The sequence below is a fragment of the Hyperolius riggenbachi genome, chromosome 7 (genome assembly GCF_040937935.1).
Source record: "Hyperolius riggenbachi isolate aHypRig1 chromosome 7, aHypRig1.pri, whole genome shotgun sequence".
NCBI classification, from domain to species: Eukaryota; Metazoa; Chordata; class Amphibia; order Anura; family Hyperoliidae; genus Hyperolius; species Hyperolius riggenbachi.
Genome location: NC_090652.1, coordinates 268,849,642 through 268,870,929, shown reverse-complemented (window position 1 = coordinate 268,870,929; position 21,288 = coordinate 268,849,642). Strand labels below are relative to the sequence as shown.

At 45.5% G+C, this 21,288-nt stretch overlaps 1 protein-coding gene and 1 long non-coding RNA gene across 4 annotated transcripts in view; one reads left to right on the top strand and one right to left on the bottom strand.

Annotated features, from left to right (window-relative positions):
• Nucleotides 1-7,129, top strand: part of MARCHF7 (membrane associated ring-CH-type finger 7) — a 68,421-nt gene extending 61,292 nt beyond the window's left edge. For all 3 annotated transcript variants that reach the window (XM_068245701.1, XM_068245699.1, XM_068245700.1), the window contains exons 10-11: nt 1,003-1,051; nt 5,788-7,129. In XM_068245701.1, coding sequence (XP_068101802.1) covers nt 1,003-1,051; nt 5,788-5,822 — 84 coding nt within the window. In that variant the 3' untranslated portion in view covers nt 5,823-7,129. The remainder of the gene's footprint in view (nt 1-1,002; nt 1,052-5,787) is intronic.
• Nucleotides 7,130-12,737: 5,608 nt separating this feature from the next.
• LOC137525023 (uncharacterized) overlaps nt 12,738-21,288 on the bottom strand; it is a 51,773-nt gene continuing 43,222 nt past the window's right edge. Inside the window, exon 3 of the long non-coding RNA XR_011022844.1 lies at nt 12,738-12,812. This is a non-coding gene — a long non-coding RNA (uncharacterized lncRNA). The remainder of the gene's footprint in view (nt 12,813-21,288) is intronic.

Sequence of the window (21,288 nt, the reverse complement as noted above, 5' to 3'; positions counted from 1 at the left end):
TACGGTGAGTATCACAAACTCTATATTTTAACTGGAAAAGTTGGGGGGTCGTCTTATACGCCCAGTCTTATACGCCGGAATATACGGTACACACCCCACTTTGCAGTGATTTGTAAAAAAAAAAGTTTGGAATCGTGTATTTTTGTTCCACTTCTCATGTGTACAGCACTTTGTATTGGTCTATCAAGTGGAATTTCAATAAAATGGATTGTTTGTGGCAGTAATGTGACAAAATGTGGAAAGTGTCAAGGGGGCTGGATGCTTTTGCAAACCACTAAGTGTATGGCCACCTTTAGGCATTAAGTGGATTAGGTACTTTGGCCAATCCTAACTTTTTTTTACCTGTAATTTACTGTCAAGCTTAATTTACACCTAACCTTGATGCTTTGTAGGCAATTAGTTGTTAGTAGGTATCCTTGTACTAAAGCAGTATCTTCTGTGTAAAATTTGCTTTTACAATGGGAGTTGGAATAACTCTCCAGTCAATCGATTTGGGAGACTTGGTAGGTTTTGGTGGCATTTTTTTACCATTGTAAGGCCTAGTGCACACCAGAGCGGTTCGGCTGCGTTTTGCGATCCGCTTGCGGCTGTGGATACGCTTGGGTAATGTATTTCAATGGGCTGGTCCAGAGTGGGAGGCGTTTTGCTGAAACTCATACTCCCGGGCTGCTGAAGTTTTTGGATTGCGGAGGCGTTTCTGCCTCAATGTTAAGTATAGGAAAAATGCAAACCGCTCTGAAAAACGGCACTTCAGGGCGGTTTGCCAGGTGGTTTTTGTTACAGTAGCTGTTCAGTAACAGCTTTACTGTAACAATACTTGAAATCTACTACACCAAAAACGCTTCCCAAAATCGCAAAATGCTAGCTGAAACGCTACAGAAAGTTTCAAAATCTGCTAGCATTTTGCAGATCTGCTAGCTGTTTTTGGTGTGCACTAGGCCTAATTTCTAATTGTGGTTGTTTGACTTAACTTTTTTTTTTCTTCTTTGCCCCTCCTAACAGTTCATAAACCTTGCCAGGACCCTTCAAGCACACATGGAAGATCTTGACAGTAAGTATACTGGACTGTAACCTAGTGGTGATTAAGCCATAAAAGGGACACCAGCATTACCAGTAAATACTGAGTAACAAGCTGTCGAATCTAATCCTATCAGGGTAATGGCAAAATCGGTTAAAGCGGAATATAACCCTGCATTTCAACTTTGCTCTAAAACATTATTTACAGTATATTATATGCAACCAGCATTTTTTTTTTTACTAGACCAGCATTGGAAGGGTTACACAGGGCTTTAAAGTCCCTAGAGATTTCTGCAACCGAATCCGAACTTGAGTTAGATACTTTTTGTTTACAAATATGTGTTTATTATGACTCATCTCTCTCACTGAGAAGGAGCTTGGAGGACAGCCAAAGAGATGTATCTATTGATAAACAGTTACACACTAACTAAATAGAATGTAACCAACTTAAAACCTCTGTGTTTAACCCTTCCAATGCTGGTCTAGTAAAAAAAAATGCTTTTTGCATATAATATGCTGTAAATAATGTTTTAGAGCAAAGTTGAAATGCAGGGTTATATTCCGCTTTAAAGAGAATCTAACAAAAATTTCCAGGGGGTACTTGCCTTGGGAGAGGGAAGCCTCTGGATCCTAGAGGCTTCCCCCCCCCCCCCCCTTTCCTCTTCAGATAGAATCTCCTTGTTGACATGCCCAGTAGTGGCTCTGTGCTCTGGTTCTGGTGGCAATAGCCAAGTTTAACCAGTTCAGGAGCATAGTTTTCTGTTGGTGGGCTCTAAACGCTGCTGCAGGGTTTGCTATTAGTACATTTTAATAAAATAAAACAAATGCCATCCCTCCCGACCCCTACCAGCCAATCGCCACGGCATTCCTCTCATTGGCATCAGCCTATGAGGGGATCACAATTGGTGCCTCTCCTCTCCAGGGGATTCTCCCCAGTACAGCGCTGCCATAGACTGCAGCGCTGTACAATGTAAATGGAGGTTTCTCATCTAAAAGTCTAGACGATTGCCGCTGGTACACTGACAGAGCGGAGCTCATCACTCGAGCAGGCATGTGCCTGTGATCCCCCGCCCCAGGACTTGACACCTTTCGGCGTTAGCTGGGGCTGCCACCTTCCCAGCGCCTATTGGCGTTAGGCAGTCGGGAAGGTGTCAATCTGGTCTATACTGTGCTGGTGCAAGCCGTATCCACCTGCACAGTAGCGTGGATCCACATGTGCAGTAGCAGTCGCTACTGCGCATATGCGCTGAGGTAATTGTAAATATTGCCACTCTCTATCTGGGGGAGCCGGATGGTGGGAAGCCTCTTTAGGAATCAGAAGTTAAGGTAGTTTTTTTTTTTTTTTTTTTCGGACCATAAGACGCTCCGGAGCATAAAACGCACCAAGGTTTAGAGGCCAAAAACCAGGGAAAAATTCTAAGCCTAGTGCATCTAGGATGCAGGAGCGGTTTGTGAAGCGTCGCCTCCCCTAAGCTATCTCTATCTCATGAGCTACACTGCCTAGCTAAAGTAGCCCCTGCCAGCGACACCACTACCCCACTTCCCATTAACTGCATCCCCAGGCCACCCTTACCACTCGCCCTACATCTGCCAGTCTTCTCTTCCCATACTCTTGCCTCCAATAAACCAGCATCCCCTCCACATACCTGGTACCATAATCTCAAACATTCACTCCTTCAGTAACTTTCTGATCTCTCTCCTAAGCAGCACCCCCCTCTGCCACACTCTGATTCAGACCCCCTACATATGACACTACCCCTTCCTCCTCACAATGCCTCATATACCCCACACTCCAGTCTCCCCTCCCCTCCAGTCTCCCCTCCCCAACAAACCACACATACTAGCACCCCAGATCCCCTCCAGCTGTGCCGATGCTCTCATCTCCAGGTCTCTTTGCTCCCCATGCTGCTGGCTCTCTGACCTGTCACTGTCCTCCTGAGAAATGGTGTTGATCATGGTGCAGATACTGTGTTAGGCCTACTGCACACCAAAAACCGCTAGCAGATCCACAACGCTAGCTGTTTTTGAAGCGTTTTTCTTATGAAGCTTTTGTGTAGCAGATTACAGATATTGTTACAGTAAAGCTGTTACTGAACAGCTACTGTAACAAACGCCTGGAAAACCACTCTGATCTGGCGTTTTTATGAAGCGTTTTCCTATGCTTAACGTTGGAGGCAGAAACTCCTCCAAAATCCAAAAAATGCTGCAGCCCGGGAGTATGCGTTTCTGCAAAACTCCTACCGCTCTGGTGTGCACCAGCCTGTTGAAATACATTACCCAAGCGTTACAACATCCGCAAGCGGTTCTAAAAACTCTACCAAAACTGCTTGGTGTGCACTAGGCTTTACAGCTTGTAGCTTCCTGTCTTTCCCCAGCAGTGTGTGTGGCCCTGATGACAGTGCAGTCACAGAGAAGCAATTGGTGCATCTGCCGGCAATGATTGGCTGAGAACCCCTTGAATGCTGGGGATTACACTATAGCCCGCCCGTAAAAGGTATTGCGGCCACTCTGTGGCTCGGCGTCAAACATATCTATGGTGATCTGAAGAGCTGTGCGCTGATTGGCTCCCGCGGTGGATGACTCGTTCCTCAGCCAATCAGACTCTGAAGATATTAAAGGCCAGCTATCAATAGCGGTGAATGTGTCATAATTGTGGCCCTGCAGATAAATACATGGATTATAACTTGCTGCCAGAGATGAGCAGGCAGTTTACAAGCCACTATAATTGGAAGTCCTGCAGGCAAACACGAACATATATAAAACACAGCTTCCCGGGATTTCGGCAGTTTTTGTAAACTGCCTGCTCAGGTCTGGCAGCAAGTTATAATCCATGTATTTATCTGCAGGGCCACAATTGTGACAAACACATTTGCCGCGATTGAAGATATTAAAGGCCAGCTATCAGTCTGGCTGAGGCACGAGTCATCCACCGCGGCAGCCGATCAGCGCACAGCTTTTCAAATCACCATAGAGCTGTTTGATGCCGAGCCACTGAGTGGCCGCGTTACCTTTTTGGGCGGGCCATAGAGCGGCCACCTTCACCAATCATCTGCTGACTGCATTTATATCTATAAATGCAGGTAGAACTAACAGAAAGTAGAGCAGCAGGCCACTTCTGTATGTGCATGTGAGGGGAAACCTGGGACACCTAGTGCTGGCCAAAAAGTAGTAGTCGGACCATAAAATGCACTGACATTTCCTCCCCACTTTTGGGGGAGAGTGCGTCTTATGGTCCAAGTCCCCTATGGACTTGGACTCTGAGCACAGTGGTTCCTGTGCTCCGATGTCTGTTTTTTGTTTTTTTACTTCCTACTCCACAGCTGGTTAATAGTGGCCCTTACCAAAGTCTGCCTTTCAGCTGCATGTAGTTGCAGCCAAGCAGCACTTGTGGCTGGCAGATGGGAGGCCAAGCTGCCCAACAAGCATTCAGGTCATCCACTTGTATAGAAGAGGCCTTAAAGAGAAACTCCAACCAAGAATTGAACATTATCCCAATCTGTAGCTGATACCCCCTTTTACATGAGAAATCTATTCCTTTTCACAAACCGACCATCAGGCGGTGCTGTATGACTGATATTGTGGTGAAACCCCTCCCACAAGAAACTGAGGACCGTGGTACTGCTAGCAGTTTCCTGTCTGAACCTTGTTGCATTGTGGGAAATGGCTGTTTACAGATGTTTCCAACTGCCAAAAAAGCATGCAGCTACATCACCTACCAACAGTAAAAATGTTGCCATGTAATGTCAGAATGTAAATCTGGTTTTTAAAATATTTTACAATGGGCAAACACTGACTGCTTCATTTTTTACAATTATGTATAAATGATTTACTTTTTTTTATTACATTTTCACTGGAGTTCCTCTTTAAGCTTAGGTTACGGCTTCATTTTTTACAATTATGTATAAATGATTTACTTTTTTTTATTACATTTTCACTGGAGTTCCTCTTTAAGCTTAGGTTACGGCTTCATTTTTTACAATTATGTATAAATGATTTACTTTTTTTTATTACATTTTCACTGGAGTTCCTCTTTAAGCTTAGGTTACGACAAATCCTTGCTAGTGTTTTTTTTTTTGTTTTTTTTTTGGTCCAGTTTAGGCTAAATCCTGATGTCATTTCTGCCCTTTAAATTTTTTTGTTCTCTCCAATCGCTGAGTCGCCTCAGCCTTGCTTGCAAACACAAGTGAGCAGGGGATTGTTTCAGATAAGCAGGGAATTGGTACATGGCATTTATTCTAGATAAAAGAACCCCCAGCATGCAACTGTTTGGCACTGATTACTAAAGGGCCAGTGCTAAGTATGTGATAACTCCAAATCATAACAGCAGAAAGTGTGTTTTTTTTTTTTTTTTTTTTAATGCAGGATTAACCTCTTTATCACATAATACTCAAACCAGTTGCTATTGAATTGATTTTTTTTATGGCGACAATCCTGCTTTAAAGGATACACGAGGCAAATGAGGGGGAATACAAAAAATCTACTTACCTGGGGCTTCCTTCAGCCCCTAGAAGCCTATGTATCACTGACCGCAGCTCTGCTCTCAGGCAGTCTCCCAAAGACCCCTCCACAGTGGCTGCAAACCAGGCCAGGTCAGAAACTTCAGAGCGCGGACACTCCCATTGCTGTGAGGGGCACATGGCACAAGTGTGCTCCCCTGCCTTACACTCCTTTCCACTTACACCTCTGCAACTTATTTAATCAGTAGTATGTAGTTGATCACCTGCTCCGTTTTTATAAAGTTTCACAAAGATGTATCCATTTCTTCTCCAGCCTCCGAAGATGATTCAGAAGATGAAGGGGTGTGAAGCGAGCGCTCTACCAGTGAAACCATCTGAATTAAATCTGCTTCACCTGCAAATATGCAGCAATTTTGTTTTCTTTTCCTGACTACCCCAGAGGTTGTGACGTGTATTGCATCACTCACTATATTGTTCTTTCTTCACTTGTTGCACTTAAGATGTCTACAAATTGTGAATCTGCATACCAGAAAGATTCCCTCCTAAAGTTACAAGAACCGTTCTGGCCTTTTTTGTAACAGTTATTATCTGCCTTTTTTATGTTTGCTTATGTTGACCGTTTGTTGCTATATCTTTGTTTTTGTTCATGTCCGTCCCATCTCTGATCCTGTTCACACAGTGTCACTTTTACGGCGCTAGCAAGGTGTGAATTGGTCTCGTTTGAAAACGCTGTGCTTGCTCTGCTAAATACAGCCGTAGGCAGTTTTCTACAAATGCCCTTCATAAAAAAACTTTGAGGAAAATTTTGGCAATCCCTACAAAGCGCCAGCAAGTGCCTGCTGAACATGGCTGCCGACACCATGTGACTCATAACAGAACCACTCGGTCATCGCTGGTGTTTTTATAGCACTTGCAGTGTGAATGTGACCTTAATATCAGTTTTGCCTACTGCGCAGAGACAGGCATTTGTGCTGAAAGGGAGCCTGAACTGAGGATATGGATTTTTTTTCCTTTTTAAAATACCAGTTGCCTGGCAGTCCTGCTGATCCTCTGCCTCTAATACTTTTAGCCACAGCCCCTGAACCAGCATGCAGATCAGGTGATCTGACTGAAGTCTAACTGGATTGGCTGCATGCTTGTGTCGGCTGTAATTCATCCACTACTGCAGCTACAGACATCAGCAGGAGTCAGGCAACTGGTATTGTTTAAAAGGAAACATTCATATTCCTCTGCTTAATTTCCTTGAACCAATGTCCATATATATATTTTTTTTTTTTTTATATTTGTATTACAAAATGGCCAACTTCTTTGTAACCTTCTAAATGGCAAAACAAGCAACATGTAAAGAAGCGATTACTTGTAGCTGAAAATACTAAATGTTCCCTGTACTCCCCTTTTTTAGTGGGTTAAACACCATGCCTTATTGCAGGCTCCTGGTTTTTATACAATGCCTTCCCTCCAGTGTTGACTGTTTGACAAGGCGGTGTTTTGTTTTGTACAGCGGTCTAGACTCCTCCTCCCAGGTCTGCCTTGTGCTATTTTAGGAAGGCAGTATTCTCTTGAAGACGTACGCTATTTTGTCTTTGTTTTCCAGATATAGCACATTTTACAATTTGAAGAAAAAATTTCCATAAATAAAAAGTAGAAGCTACAAATTTTAATCACTTGTTATTGCTAAAAAAAATTGTAAGACTCCTGTATATTCACTTATAACACAATTAATGTTTTAGTTGTTAAATGAAAATAAAGATGTTGTATGGAATGTTTCCCAAGGACTGACTTGCATGAGTGATTGAAGTTACAGAATTGGTAACAAATATTTAAAATTCAAGTGGATCTGAACATATTAGATGCGAATAAAGCTAGAGAAACCGGGGGAGCCGGCATATACCATCACCTGTCCTGATGCCCACCACTCCCATTTTTTTTTTTTCCCTAGCCGATCATACCTAAAAGCCCACCAGGACCCTCTTCCGGGTTGCCGGAATCTAGCTTTACTGTGCTGGCTGGGCTGTGTGCGTCCTACGTGGCCAGGAGTGCTCTGTGCATGCATATGACTTTATGCGCAGTGCGTCACAGCCCAGCCTGTGCAGTAAGGGCCCGTTTTCACTATCGCGGTTTCCGCCACGATTCCGCAGAGTTTCCCCGCACATGATTCGCACGGGGAAACTCTGCCATATGGGATAATGGCGCCACGGCTGAGCGATTCAGCCGGAATACTCTGCAGAATTCGCAGCGAAGGCTGCGAATCCCATAGCCGTGCATGGCACGGCTCATGGGATTCACCTGCGATCCCGCCCACCCGCTTAGTGCCAACATGCATCTGCGAGACGCACGCCGCACTAGTGGAAACAAGCCCTTAAGCTACACTCCAGTGACCCAGAAGAGGGTCCTGGGGATTTTAGGTATGATGGGACTAGAGAGCTGAGGGAATCAGAACAGTTGATTAGTAAATGCCCACTCTTTGTTTCTCTAGCTTTACTCGCATCTGGCACCTTTTAACTTTTTTTTTTTAATATACACTGCAACGATGTTGGCATTAGAATAGAATCCATTCAGGAGGAATCTATTCCTACCATACCCTGCACATCAATTTTCAATAGATTCTCTGCTGGAATCTATTGGAAATCAACTGCATAGATGCACTGTTCAATGCAGCACAAGGCTATAGGCCATCGATATGCCAATGCTCATGCCCTGCCGCAATTGTTAGTCTGCATCCTGTCCAATCGATATTTGAGTTTTTTATTTTACTGTGTCAAGGTTAGTCTGACAATTTGGTTAATCCTTCCCCTGTATATGAATCGAATGAGAAAACCTGTTGTGTGCACAGCTTTGGAGTCTGTACAAAATACTCGACTCGTTTTAGGCTTTTCTCAGACTCCTCTAATTTGCTTATTACAATCTTGATAGAAAGTATGTAACCTGAAAAACATCTTGTCACTGCCAGCGCTTCAGACTCTTAAAGATATATTAAAATGGCATCTGCTTTTGGGAACAAAAAAGCTCTCGGCCAGGAAGCTGATACTGTACCACTTCAGCCATCCTGGTCTGTCAATGTGAATGTCCCAGTATGTTGCTTGTATAAAATTCACTGGACCTCTACCTTTGCTATATCTGATATAGAAAAGGCCAGGGCCATTTTCTGCAAGGAGGCGGATCTATGCCCTGGAACTCAGCTGATATTATCTATTTAGGAAGATTAAAGGGAACCTTAACTGAACGGGGGGTAAAGAGTTTCACTTACTTGGGGCTATTACCAGCCCCCTGCAGCAGTCCTGTGCCCTCGGTGCCGCTCTGGAATCCTCTGGTCCCCCGCTGTCACTTAGTTTCGTTTTTGACGACTCACCAGTCGCCGGCCGCCATGCGTATTATTGTACGCATTCACCAATGCAATTAGCAACTATTGTTGCCGCAAATCTACGTGTGCGGAATGCGGCAACGCATATTTTTGTACGCTTTGCGGTCCGCAATAGCGCTAATTGCATTGGTGAACGCACCCAATAATACGCATGGCGGCCGGCAACTGGTGAGTCGACAAACGAAACTAAGTGACAGCGGGGGACCAGAGGATTCCAGAGCGGCGCCGAGGGCACAGGACTGCTGCAGGGGGCTGGTAATAGCCCCAGGTAAGTGAAACTCTTTACCCCCCCCCCCCATTCAGTTAAGGTTCCCTTTAACTGGAATCCTGTATGTTGGGGCATTCTAACTTATTTTATTTTTTTTCAGCATTAATAGTAGTTAAAATGCATCTCTGGTCTAAATAAAAACTAAGGATATTGCTGTACAGTAGCTGATAGGCACAAAGGACTAGTTTTGATTTCTGTCTGCACTCTACAAATACTCTTACAGGGCTGGTGCACACCAAAACCCGCTAGCAGATCCGCAAAATGCTAGCAGATTTTTAAAAGCTTTTTTTTATTTTTATGAGGCGTTTTGCGGATTGCTACTGCGGTTTTCAGTATAGTAGATTTCATATATTGTTACAGTAAAGCTGTTACTGAACAGCTTCTGTAACAAAAACGCCTGCAAAACCGCTCTGAAGTGCCGTTTTTCAGAGCGGTTTGCGTTTTTCCTATACTTAAAGAGACTCTGTAACATTAAAAAGATCCCCTGGGGGGTACTCACCTCGGGTGGGGGAAGCCTCCGGATCCTAATGAGGCTTCCCACGCCGTCCTCTGTCCCACGGGGGTCTCTCCGCAGCCCTCCGAACAGCCGGCGACTGTGCCGACTGTTAGTTTAATATTTACCTTTGCTGGCTCCAGCGGGGGGCGCTGTGGAGGCTTTCCGTTCCGAACTACACGGAAATACCCGATCTCAGTCGGGTCCGCTCTACTGCGCAGGCGCCGGAAACTTGCGCCTGCGCAGTAGAGCAGACCCGACGGCGATCGGGTATTTCCGTGTAGTTCGGAGCCGACAGCCGTCAGAGCGCCTGCGCTGGAGCCAGGAAGGTAAATAATGACGTCACCGCTGCCCGGACTCCACGGAGGGCTGCAGCGAGACCCCTGACGGATGGAGGACGGCGTGGGAAGCCTCATTAGGATCCGGAGGCTTCCCCCACCCGAGGTGAGTACCCCCCAGGGGATCTTTTTATGTTACAGATCCTCTTTAACATTGAGGCAGAAACGCATCCACAATCCAAAAAATGCCTCACCCAGGCATTTTTCGTTTCTGCAAAACGCCTGCCGCTCTGGTGTGCACCACCCCATTGAGATACATTGACCAAGCGGATCTGAAAACGCCCAAAAAGCCGCTCGGTGTGCACCAGCCCACAAAGGACATTAATCAGGCCCTAGCCAATCTAACTGGGTACATGTAAGAGTGATGTGCAGGTAATTGAGGAAGAATAGCCTAATTCTCCTGCACATTCTTCATCCACCATCTAAACCATGCTTACTGGTGATGGATATCACCTCTGATCAGTGTGCACAACATTCTCAGTGTATTTATTACAGCTGGGAGTGCATATGTACTGTATAACTAATTTTGTAGTCACCAAACCCAATTTCCTTCTTTTTTTTTTTTTTGACACAAATGCACATCAGGCTTCTAATGCTGGGGATACACTGTATGTTTCTGTACAGTGTATCGAGCAGCTGATCCGGCCAGCTAATAATAATCAGTTGGTCTACTCACGCTGCTCAATCCCCGCCGGCGGACAATGGCAGGGAATCAAGCCGCTGGGGTCAATCCCGCCTGATCGACCCTTGTATTCCCAGCATTACAGCAGAAATGTTAGATTCATGTGTACGTATCTAGATATACTGTCACAACCAGATGGGTATATTGGACTTTAAAAATAGTGACCGCTTTTATTGCAGCAGCAAAAGTAAGCTTTGACTGTTTTTTTTTTTTTTTTCATTTTTGTGGACTAAGCACCGCTTACATTTATGACTAAAAGAAAATATGAAAAGGTTTCTCAGATCACTGTATTAGGAGTAGGAGCAATTTTTGGATATTTGTGGGAGGGGGAAATGCCCTGACTCCTCAGCCCTGAGTGTATGGCCACCTTTATGGAGAATGTACAGATATGGAAAAAGAGTAAATATACAGTAAGTGTGGTTCTGATTTTTTTTACTACGTTCATAGGGTATTGCAATCTAATAACTCAGACATTTTCAAAACCTGTTTGAAAGCATAAAATATTTTACCAGTCTACTCATGGGATTTGGTTTCCTTTTCAGAAGCATTTCCTGAAATTGGAACAGTACTGGCTGGCTAGTGTTTTTTTTTTTTTTTAATAGTTCTAGTTGACCTAGAGCCCATTTTTTTTTTTTTTTTTAAACAGGCTTAAGTCTTTTCACACCGCCAGTTATGTGCGTGCACCGGTCTACTAGGCTCCCTGGCCCCGTTCTCCTGTCCCAGCAGCAGTCCATCCTGCACATGTGCAGTAGCGCAACACAGGGACAGATATTATTAGATAAGATTCCAATGAGTTAATTTTAAAAAAAGTGATTTGGTGAGCCTGGATTGTATAGAAATACTATATATACTCTGATAAAAGTTGACCTCGTGTATAAGTTGACCCTAATATTTGACCCTCTTAAGCTGGAATACCTAGGAAAGTTAAGGACTGCACTTGGGGACCAGGATGTCACCTTTCAGTGTGGTCACTGTGGCACCTCTAGCTGTGTGGCTACTGTGTCCCCTTGGCTATGTGTCCCCTGTGTTGCATTGGATGTATGAGCTGCAACAGCCAGCATCTGTTTCCCCTTCCAGACAGTGCTACAGCATGCAGCTTGCTGCAATGCCCCTTCCCACCACCATGGAAAGGGCCCCGTCCTCTCTCCCCAGCAGGTTGCCAAAATGACTCCCTACCACCACCATGGAAAGGGGCCTCCCTAGCAGCTTTCAGCAAAGTCTCCCTCCCACCACGCAAAGGGGGGCTGTTTATCACTCTTTCCCTTATGTGTCATCTAATGCACCATCAGCGCTAAAGCTGTAACTCGCTGATTACACAGCACGGCATCCTCCCTTGTCCCTCTGCTCACGCTGGTCTGTTTACAATACTATGGCTACGATGTCATGTGACATCGGAGCTGTAGCTGTGGTACTGTAAATAGACCAGCGTGAGCAGAGGGATGAGGGAGGATGCTGCACTGTAATCCGTGAGTTACGGTGTTGTCTGATTGCGTTGCCCTAAGGATTATGCTGCCGCACAGTATCAAATCGTATAGAGTTACATAGACTCATGTGATTTCTTCCATGGTGGTTTAGCGCAGATGCAGTAGTTTTAAGCTGCCTGAGCTGCACAGGCTGGCTGAGGGTGCAGTGCTTTCTGCTCCACTGTTATTGGCTGGCTGCAGAGTGCTTCCTGTGTCATGGAGGTCACTGGTGACTGGAATAATGGATGCTTTACTGTGTTTCTCGCTGCTGGATAAATCCTACTGACTGGCCTGCACTTTTTAGAAAGTGTGCTGGCAGCTTAGGAGTTAAAGACCTCCGATGCAACAATTCCCTCCTGGAAGGAGCCGTCCAGCCTGGCTGGGCTGGGGGTGCCCTCTGGTGCTGCTAGAGAGCAGCCTGCGGCAGACTATGCTGTGCATCATTTCTGTACTAATATATGCTGCATAATGTGTGTACTGTGCATGTCTGTCCCTGTGATGGTCTCACTGACAGTCACAATCATACCCCCTGCCCCATTTGTAATCTTTCATTCTCACTGACACATGGACACACCTCTGTACTTCTGTCGCCATAGATCATCACTGACAAATTGCGATCTCACTATAGCAGTTTGTTATTGTATTTCTTTAGTGATGTGACCATTCCATGTCCCTGTTAGGACTGAAGTAACAGTTGTACTCCTTGTTCTGCAGACTGGCTTTCACCTCGCATCTAAAAAAAAAAAAAAAAAAAGTTTGCTTTCTTAAAACAGAAAGAATTTGCGATAATTCAGGTTGGAGTGAGCTCGATGTCTCCCAGTGCATCACTGCTGAATATATGCAAATTAACCATTGTTACCCTTAGACGCTAAACACACCTCCAGAACCGCTGGAATGCAATGATATGTCAGCTTGTTAATTTGTACAGAGCCATAATAATCCAACATGCATACATACTGTTTTGAATTGTTTGATCTTCATCAGTGCATGGGGGGGGTGCCTTCCACGATGTGGTCCACACTCATCACGTGACTACAAACACTTCCTCCTTCAACCTGGAAGGAGGAAGTGTTTGTAATCATGTGACTGCCGCATGGACTGCATCATGGGAGGTGCTGAGGGACGGACTGAAGATGATGTCAGGTAAGCTTGACACACACACCACACACGCACACGGTGAAATCCGGATAGCAACTATCTGGCTCTCCCCCCCCCCCCCCCCCCCGAATTCGTAGTTAAGCATCTGCTGCCAACACTGCTGGGACCCTGGATGGAAAAATTAAACAGGAGAGACCTGAGGGACCCATCAGTCAACCCTGCAGTGTGGCGTTGGTAGTTCCATAGATTGAAATCTATTTAAAATTTCTAAAAAATGTTTGTGGCAATACTTGATTCCTCTTTGCTTCCATCGCAGAGGGTAAATCGTCCAAAAAGGGCACTGGAAATTTTAACTCACCAGGCACTGGCATAGGCTGCAATGTGAATTAGTTCTATTGCAGTGCACAGTCTGTAATTTGGGCGGCAGCAATAGTTGGAAGCCGAATCCTGTGTTACCCCCAAGTTGATGGCATCCTAGAGGGGGAGAAGTAATTAATGCCACTGGGACTTTAGCAGGAGCAGGGTGAGGCGGTTTTCAGCTGTACCCTGTGTCCAAATTTCCTGGGGCCCTAAGGGCTCTTTCACATTAGGGCAGATTGTGCGTTAACCCAAACGGCAGCCGTTTGCGTTAACCAAGGTAAGATGAAAGTAAAACTACAACAAAGTAAAAAAACATTTAAATCAACACACAATTACATTAAAAAAAATATGGTTTACATCCCACCCTCCCAAAAATACCCAAATAAAATGTTTAATATAAATAAACCAAAAAACATTACAATAAAAAAAGTAAATATTTACCTAAGGGTCTAAACTTTTTAAATATCAATGTAAAGATAGAAATATTTCATAATTTTTTTTTATTTTAAATGTGTAAGTACTGATGGATGCAAAACGGAAAAAAAATGCACCTTTATTTCCAAATAAAATATTGTCGTCATACATTGGGATAGGGACATAATTTTAACGGTGGAATAACCGGGACATATGGGCAAATACAAAACGTGAGTTTTAATTATGGAGGCATGTATTATTTTAAAACTATAATGGCTGAAAACTGAGACAATGAATTTTTTCTGGTTTTTCTTATTCTTCCTGTTAAAATGCATTTACAGTGAAGTGGCTCTTAGCAAAATGTACCCCCCAAAGAAAGCCTAATTGGTGTCGGAAAAAACAAGATATAGATCAGTTCATTGTGATAAGTAGTGATAAAGTTATAGGCTAATGAATGGGAGGTGAACATTGCTCAAGGGAAAACGACGGAACGCGAATGGGTTAATCTCCTTAGCGTTATGGACGAGTTGTTACGTCCATTACCGCCGGAGGACGCCGCTCAGGCCCTGCTGGGCTGATTTTCATAAATTTTTTTTTTGTAAAAAACTCGCAAGCACGCCGCCGATGCGCCGCTACCTGCCGCGTAAGGCCCCTCCCGAGACCCCTGTGCAGCCTGGCCAATCAGTGCCAGGCAGCGCTGAGGGGTGGATCGGGACTCCAGATGACGTCATCACGATCGTTGCCATGGCGATGGGGAAGCCCTAAAGGAAATCCTGTTCAAGAACGGGATTTCCTTATGGCTAACAGCGCCGGCGGCGATCAGAGGGGTGGAAGGGAGGGGGACATCATGTAGCTAGCGCTAGGCTAGCTACATGATTGAATAAAAAAGCGCTGCCGGCGTTTCATTCTGCCGTGTTTTTTTTTTTTTTGTTTTTTTTTTAACTCCAAGACTCCTGGGGGGGGGGGGACCCGATCCCTCGGATCGTCTTTTACCCCAATTAAGATGGTCCTGCTGCAGCTGCGCAGTTCTCATAGCCACAAATGCGGCGCACAGCTCTGAGTCCTCCTCCAGTCCTGTCCTCGTTCCCAGCGGTCTCATGTACATAAAGCATGCGAGACAGCTGAGACTGATGACAGGAAATGCAATCAGATTGGCGGCAGATATCCCCCACAAAATGCAATCAGATTGGCGGCAGATTTCCCAGTTCAGGTAGGCAGGTATACAGGGAGTGCAGAATTATTATGCAAGTTGTATTTTTGAGGAATATTATTTAACAACCATGTTCTCAATGAACCCAAAAAAACTCATTAATATCAAAGCTGAATATTTTTGAAAGTAGTTTTTAGTTTTAGCTATTTTAGGGGATATCTGTGTGTGCAGGTGACTATTACTGTGCATAATTATTAGGCAACTTAACAAAAAACAAAATATACCCATTTCAATTATTTATTTTTACCAGTGAAACCAATATAACATCTCAACAGTCACAAATATACATTTCTGACATTCAAAAACAAATCAGTGACCAATATAGCCACCTTTCTTTGCAAGGACACTCAAAAGCCTGCCATCCATGGATTCTGTCAGTGTTTTGATCTGTTCACCATCAACATTGCGTGCAGCAGCAACCACAGCCTCCCAGACACTGTTCAGAGAGGTGTACTGGTTTCCCTCCTTGTAAATCTCACATTTTATGATGGACCACAGGTTCTCAATGGGGTTCAGATCTGTTGAACAAGGAGGCCATGTCATTAGTTTTTCTTCATTTATACCCTTTCTTGCCAGCCATGCTGTGGAGTACTTGGATGCGTGTGATGGAGCATTGTCCTGCATGAAAATCATGTTTTTCTTGAAGGATGCAGACTTCTTCCTGTACCACTGCTTGAAGAAGGTGTCTTCCAGAAACTGGCAGTAGGACTGGGAGTTGAGCTTGACTCCATCCTCAACCCGAAAAGGCCCCACAAGCTCATCTTTGATGAAACCAGCCCAAGTCAGTACTCCACCTTGCTGGCGTCTGAGTCGGACTGGCGCTCTCTGCCCTTTACCAATCCAGCCACAGGCCCATCCATCTGGCCCATCAAGACTCACTCATTTCATCAGTCCATAAAACCTTAGAAAAATCAGTCTTGAGATATTTCTTGGCCCAGTCTTGACGTTTCAGCTTGTGTGTCTTGTTCAGTGGTGGTCTTCTTTCAGCCTTTCTTACCTTGGCCATGTCTCTGAGTATTGCACACCTTGTGCTTTTGGGCACTCCAGTGATGTTGCAGCTCTGAAATATGGCCAAACTGGTGGCAAGTGGCATCTTGGCAGCTGCACGCTTGAATTTTCTCAGTTCAGGGGCAGTTATTTTGCGCCTTGGTTTTTCCACACGCTTCTTGCGACCCTGTTGACTATTCTGAATGAAACGCTTGATTGTTCGATGGTTGCTCACCTGGAGCCCCCCTAGCTTAGGTAGGCAGGTCACAGGTGTCCCCAGTTAGGTAGGCAGAGAGCCAGGTCTAAGTTCCCCCCAGCTTGGAAGGGGGGGCAGTGGGCACAGAGCGGCGGGGAAGGGGGGAAGCCTCCCCCCCTCCCTCACCTAGGGCCCCCCTTCCCCCCCAAGTTAGGTAGGTCTCACCATCTGTGCCCCCATGCTGGAAGGGGGGGCAGCGGGCACAGAGCGGGGGGGAGGGGGGAGTCTCCCCCCTCCCTCTCCTAGGGGCCCCCCCTTCCGTGCTCCCCCTCCAAAATTGCAGCCAGCAGCGAGCGGGAATCACCAGGATCAGATAGCTCTGCGTGCCGCTGCTGGTCTGGTCTCCTGCACTGCACTGTCCAATCACGCTCTCACAGGAAGTACTGCGAGAGCGTGATTGGACAGTGTCAGTGCAGAAGACCAGACCAGCGGCACGCAGAGCTATCAATCTGACTCTCAGTAAGCTATTCCCCGCTGCTGCCGCTGGCTGCAATTCTGGAGGGGGGGGGGGGGGAGCCCCTAGGTGAGGGAGGCTTCCCCCCCCTCCCCGCCGCTCTGTGCCCACTTTCCCCCCTTCCTGCGCCCCCTCCTTTTCGGCACTGGGACCCCTAAGAGACGGGGCATACCGATGGAAACATCGGCGGCTCAGTACGAGCCTGTGGTCACACACGTGTATCAGATGTCAGTCGTAGTGCAAGGATCAGACAGTAACACAGTCGGGGACAGGCCGAGTCAGTAACATAAATCAGATGGCAGCGGTACAGAAGGACTAGACTAGAGCGAGGTCAGGAAACAAGCAAGAAGTCAGTACACAGATAAATATACAGTAAGATGTTACTTCAATAATATCAGGAGGATATTATGAAAAAATTACAAATATATATAGAAAATAATATATATATATATATATATATATATATATATATATATATATATAGTTCGTCTACACAATATAGTAATGTAGCTCAAAGCAGCTAACTAGATCAAGAACCAGCGAACTGATTAGTATCAAGGTCAGTGAGCACTAAATGCTCTTGGCTTTAAATACAAAACCACTCAATCAGTAGCCACTCCCATTTTGGTGATGTCACTTATGACATCACCTGCTGTCATCCTAAATCCTCCTCCTGAGCCTATAAGGCTCACTAGAACTCGTGCAATACAACCTTTGGGTCGCCCGCGAGCCGGAAGACACCGCCGGAGGGAAGCCAGGGATGCTGCCAGAGGATTCCAGCGCGGCAGTCCTGCTGCTCGCCCGGACCACGCCGGAGCATCTCATTGATGATCCCTAGTTAACTCCACCCCTCCCCAAATGTTCACTCCTCCCCGTCCATGCCATGGACAAGCCCAAGACTCACATTGTGTATCCTGTACAAATATACCAATGGAAGGGAAGCTCCATTGCACATTACCTATGAAACAGTTTAGAAGCATTTAACAGTATGCTTCAGTGCAACTGTAAATGTATCTGTCTGCCCTAGTGTGACTAGCCTTGAAGTAGGGGATACAATTGACTGTTTTGTGTGCATTTTCTGCACATAAAAAACTGAGAACTCTAAAGCCCAAGCTACACGATACGATTCTTTGTATGATTCGATTACGATTCTATTTACAATCCGATTAAATCCAACATGTCCGATCAGGATTCAATTCAATTCGATTTGTCATTGTTTTGCAATGGCAAATCGAATTCAATACAATTGAATCAGGATCGGACATGTCGGATTTAATCAAATCGTAAATAGAATCGTAATCGAATCGTACAATCGTATTGTGTAGATTGGGCTTTAGGCCTCTTTTCATCAGACAGTTGTACTGTGTGTTCAGCAAGCAGTTATCAGGCAGCAGTGAGCAGTTAGGCAGTACCAAGCAGTTGTGAGAGTTTGTGTGGAATTTCACTGCCTATCAACTGTCCGTGGAGAAAAAGGCCTTAGGGCCTGTTTCCACTACACGCAGATTGGATGCAGAAAAACTGAGTCCAATGAATGCCTATGAGAAAATCTGCATCAGAAAAATCGTGTTTAGTGGAAACAGGCCCATAGGCATTCATTGGGATCAGTTTTTCTGTATCCTATCTGTGTGTAGTGGAAACAGGCCCTGAATAGCTACTTAATGATTTAAGAGACTCTGAAGTCTCTTAAAAATCATCTTTTTATTACAAAATCCTCTTTAGCATTACTAACTAAAACGCCGCATTCCTGCGGCTGTAATCTAACTAAATTCCCCCTAACTCCCCGGGGGCGGGGGCAGTGCGGGGAGTGCTTCCGTGAGAGGCAGAGTGGTCAGCTGCAGTTCTGCCTCTTCACGCCCGCCCCTGATAGATGTGCAAGGAGGCAGAGCTGCGGCTGAAAGCTCTGCCTCCTCCAGCAGCAAAATCCACGACCAAGAAAGTCATGGATTTTGTGGGGGAGAGGTGGGGGGATTTAGTTAGATTTCAGCCACGGGGATGCAGCGTTTTAGTTAGGGCGGTAATGTTAAAGAGGATATTATAATAAAAAGCTGATTTTTGGGAGACTTCAGTGTCTCTTTAAAGGAATCTAAGCAGCTCCTGGCTTCAACTAGCTGAAAGGGCTGCCATGTTATAAAAGGTCAACCCCCTGCTACTTTTCCACTGCCATTATCCAGGCTAGGTGTGGAATTCTTCAAGTGTGATTATTGTTTTCTGTTTGAAGTACAAGGGGAGTTTGCTTATGGTCAATTAAGTCTGATGAGGTGATTTCTTATCTGCCTTCCATCATCTGTTGCTCTGGGTCCCCAGTCCTTTCATGGACAAAGAGGTGCTATTTAAACCCTTAAATGTAAAAAGATTAGGTAAACTGAAAGTTTTTTTTTTTTTGTTTTTTTTTTAATAAACCACATTTTTAGAATGCATTTTTAATTTGCTATAGAGCTGCCCTGGGTGTTAAAAATGATGCAGATCTGCCTTCCATCATCTGTTGCTCCTCTGTCTGCAAGTCCTTGCACTGACCGAAGAGGTAGAAGGACACCCAGGGCCGGCCCGCTCATGAGGCGGGGTGAAACATTTACCTCAGGCGGCAGATCTGGGGGGGCGGCACCCGCCTGTCCATGTATGCTGGGGGCCGCCCGCCGAGCTGGAGGGGTAGCTGGCAGAAAGGGGGTATTGGGCCTAGCGGTGGGGAGGGGGGTCGGACCCCCCCCCCTCCCTCGCCTGGGTCCCCCGATCTGCGCTCCTCCTCCAGCGTTAAGTACCAGCCTGCAAATGACGATGAGGCAACGGGCAGGGGAATCACTCACCTCTTCCGCGTTCCATCGTGTGCTCCACTGACGTCACTTCCGGCAACGCCGCCCACTGTATTGTAAGTGGACGGCCTTGCAGGAAGTGACGTCAGTGGAGCGCACCGCTAGGCCCAATACCCCCTTTCTGCCAGCTACCCCTGCAGCTCGGCGGACCCCCCCCCCCCCCTTCCCACGTCTGGCGGTGATTTTTTCTAATTTTGCCTCAGGCGGCATAAAGTCTAGGGCCGGCCCTAAGGACACCGCTTCATTTAACCCCTAAATGTAAAAAGATGAGGTCAAATGAAAGTTTTAATAATAAACCACATTTTTAGAATGCCTTTTTAATTTGCTATAGAGCTGCCCTGGGAGTTAAAAAGTCCAGTTTAGACTCACCAGTAATGGTGTTTCTAACCATTCCATTGTACGGCCTGAAAAGGAGAGACTCCAGGCTCCTCCTCCTGGGGAAACACAATTAGCAAGAAGCATTAAAAGCTCCCACCCTGCCCCTCCTGCCTCAGTATATTTGAGAGTAAGAACGGCCACCAAGCAGAAACACATCGTGCCTGACCGCTAACTAACCTCTCCCATACCAACGTGTGCAAAGGCAGAAGAAAGAAAAAAGGACAGGGCGGGATAATGTACGCCATACAATGGAATGGTTAGAAACACCATTACCGGTGAGTCTAAACTGGACTTTCTCTAACCAATCCATTGTACGGCCTGAAAAGGAGAGACAGGCAAGTAATCTCATACTCACATCAGGGAGGGACCGCTGCCTGCAACACCTTGCGCCCAAAAGCCATATCCTGACCCGACAAGATATCCACCCTGTAATGTTTCATGAACGTTGTCGGTGTCTTCCAAGTGGCTGCCTGACATATCTGCTGCAATGAGGCCCCTGCCTTTTCTGCCCAAGATGTAGCCATTGCTCTTGACGAATGAGCTGTCAAAGTCTTAGGTACTACTTGGTTCTTTAATTCATATGCTTCCGCTATCACTTTTTTAATCCACCTCGCCAACGTCGACTTTGAGGCTTGGAGCCCTTTGTTTGGATCTACAAAATTTACAAACACTCTACTGGATTGTCTAAACTCCTTTGTTTTGTTAAGATACTGAATTACTACTCTTCTCACATCCAGTTTATGATATTGTCTTTCTTTGTCATTTGCCGGCTTTTGACAGAAGGACGGTATTACTACCTGCTGAGTTTGGTGGAAATCCGTAACTACTTTTGGCAAGTAGTTAGGATCTGGCGTAAGTATGATTTTGTCTGGGAAAATTGTGAGAAAGGGGTCCTTGATGGAAAAAGCTTGAATATCGCTCACTCTTTTTGCTGAGGTTATCACTATTAGAAATAGTGTTTTTAGCGTGAGTCTACCTATGTCCAGCTCCTGCAAAGGTTCATAAGGCGGTTTCATCAACATCTGCAATACTAATGGCAAATCCCATTGTGGTACTATTTTTGTCTTAATGGGAGTGGACCTCTCTACTACTTTCAAAAATATTTTAATCAAGATCTCCTTTGCCAACGGCTTGTCCAGATATAGCGACAAAGCCGTGCATTGCACCCTCAATGTGCTCACTGCCAACCCCATTTCTACCCCTTTTTGAAAAAAATCTAGAATATCTGCAATACTGTGCCTGTGT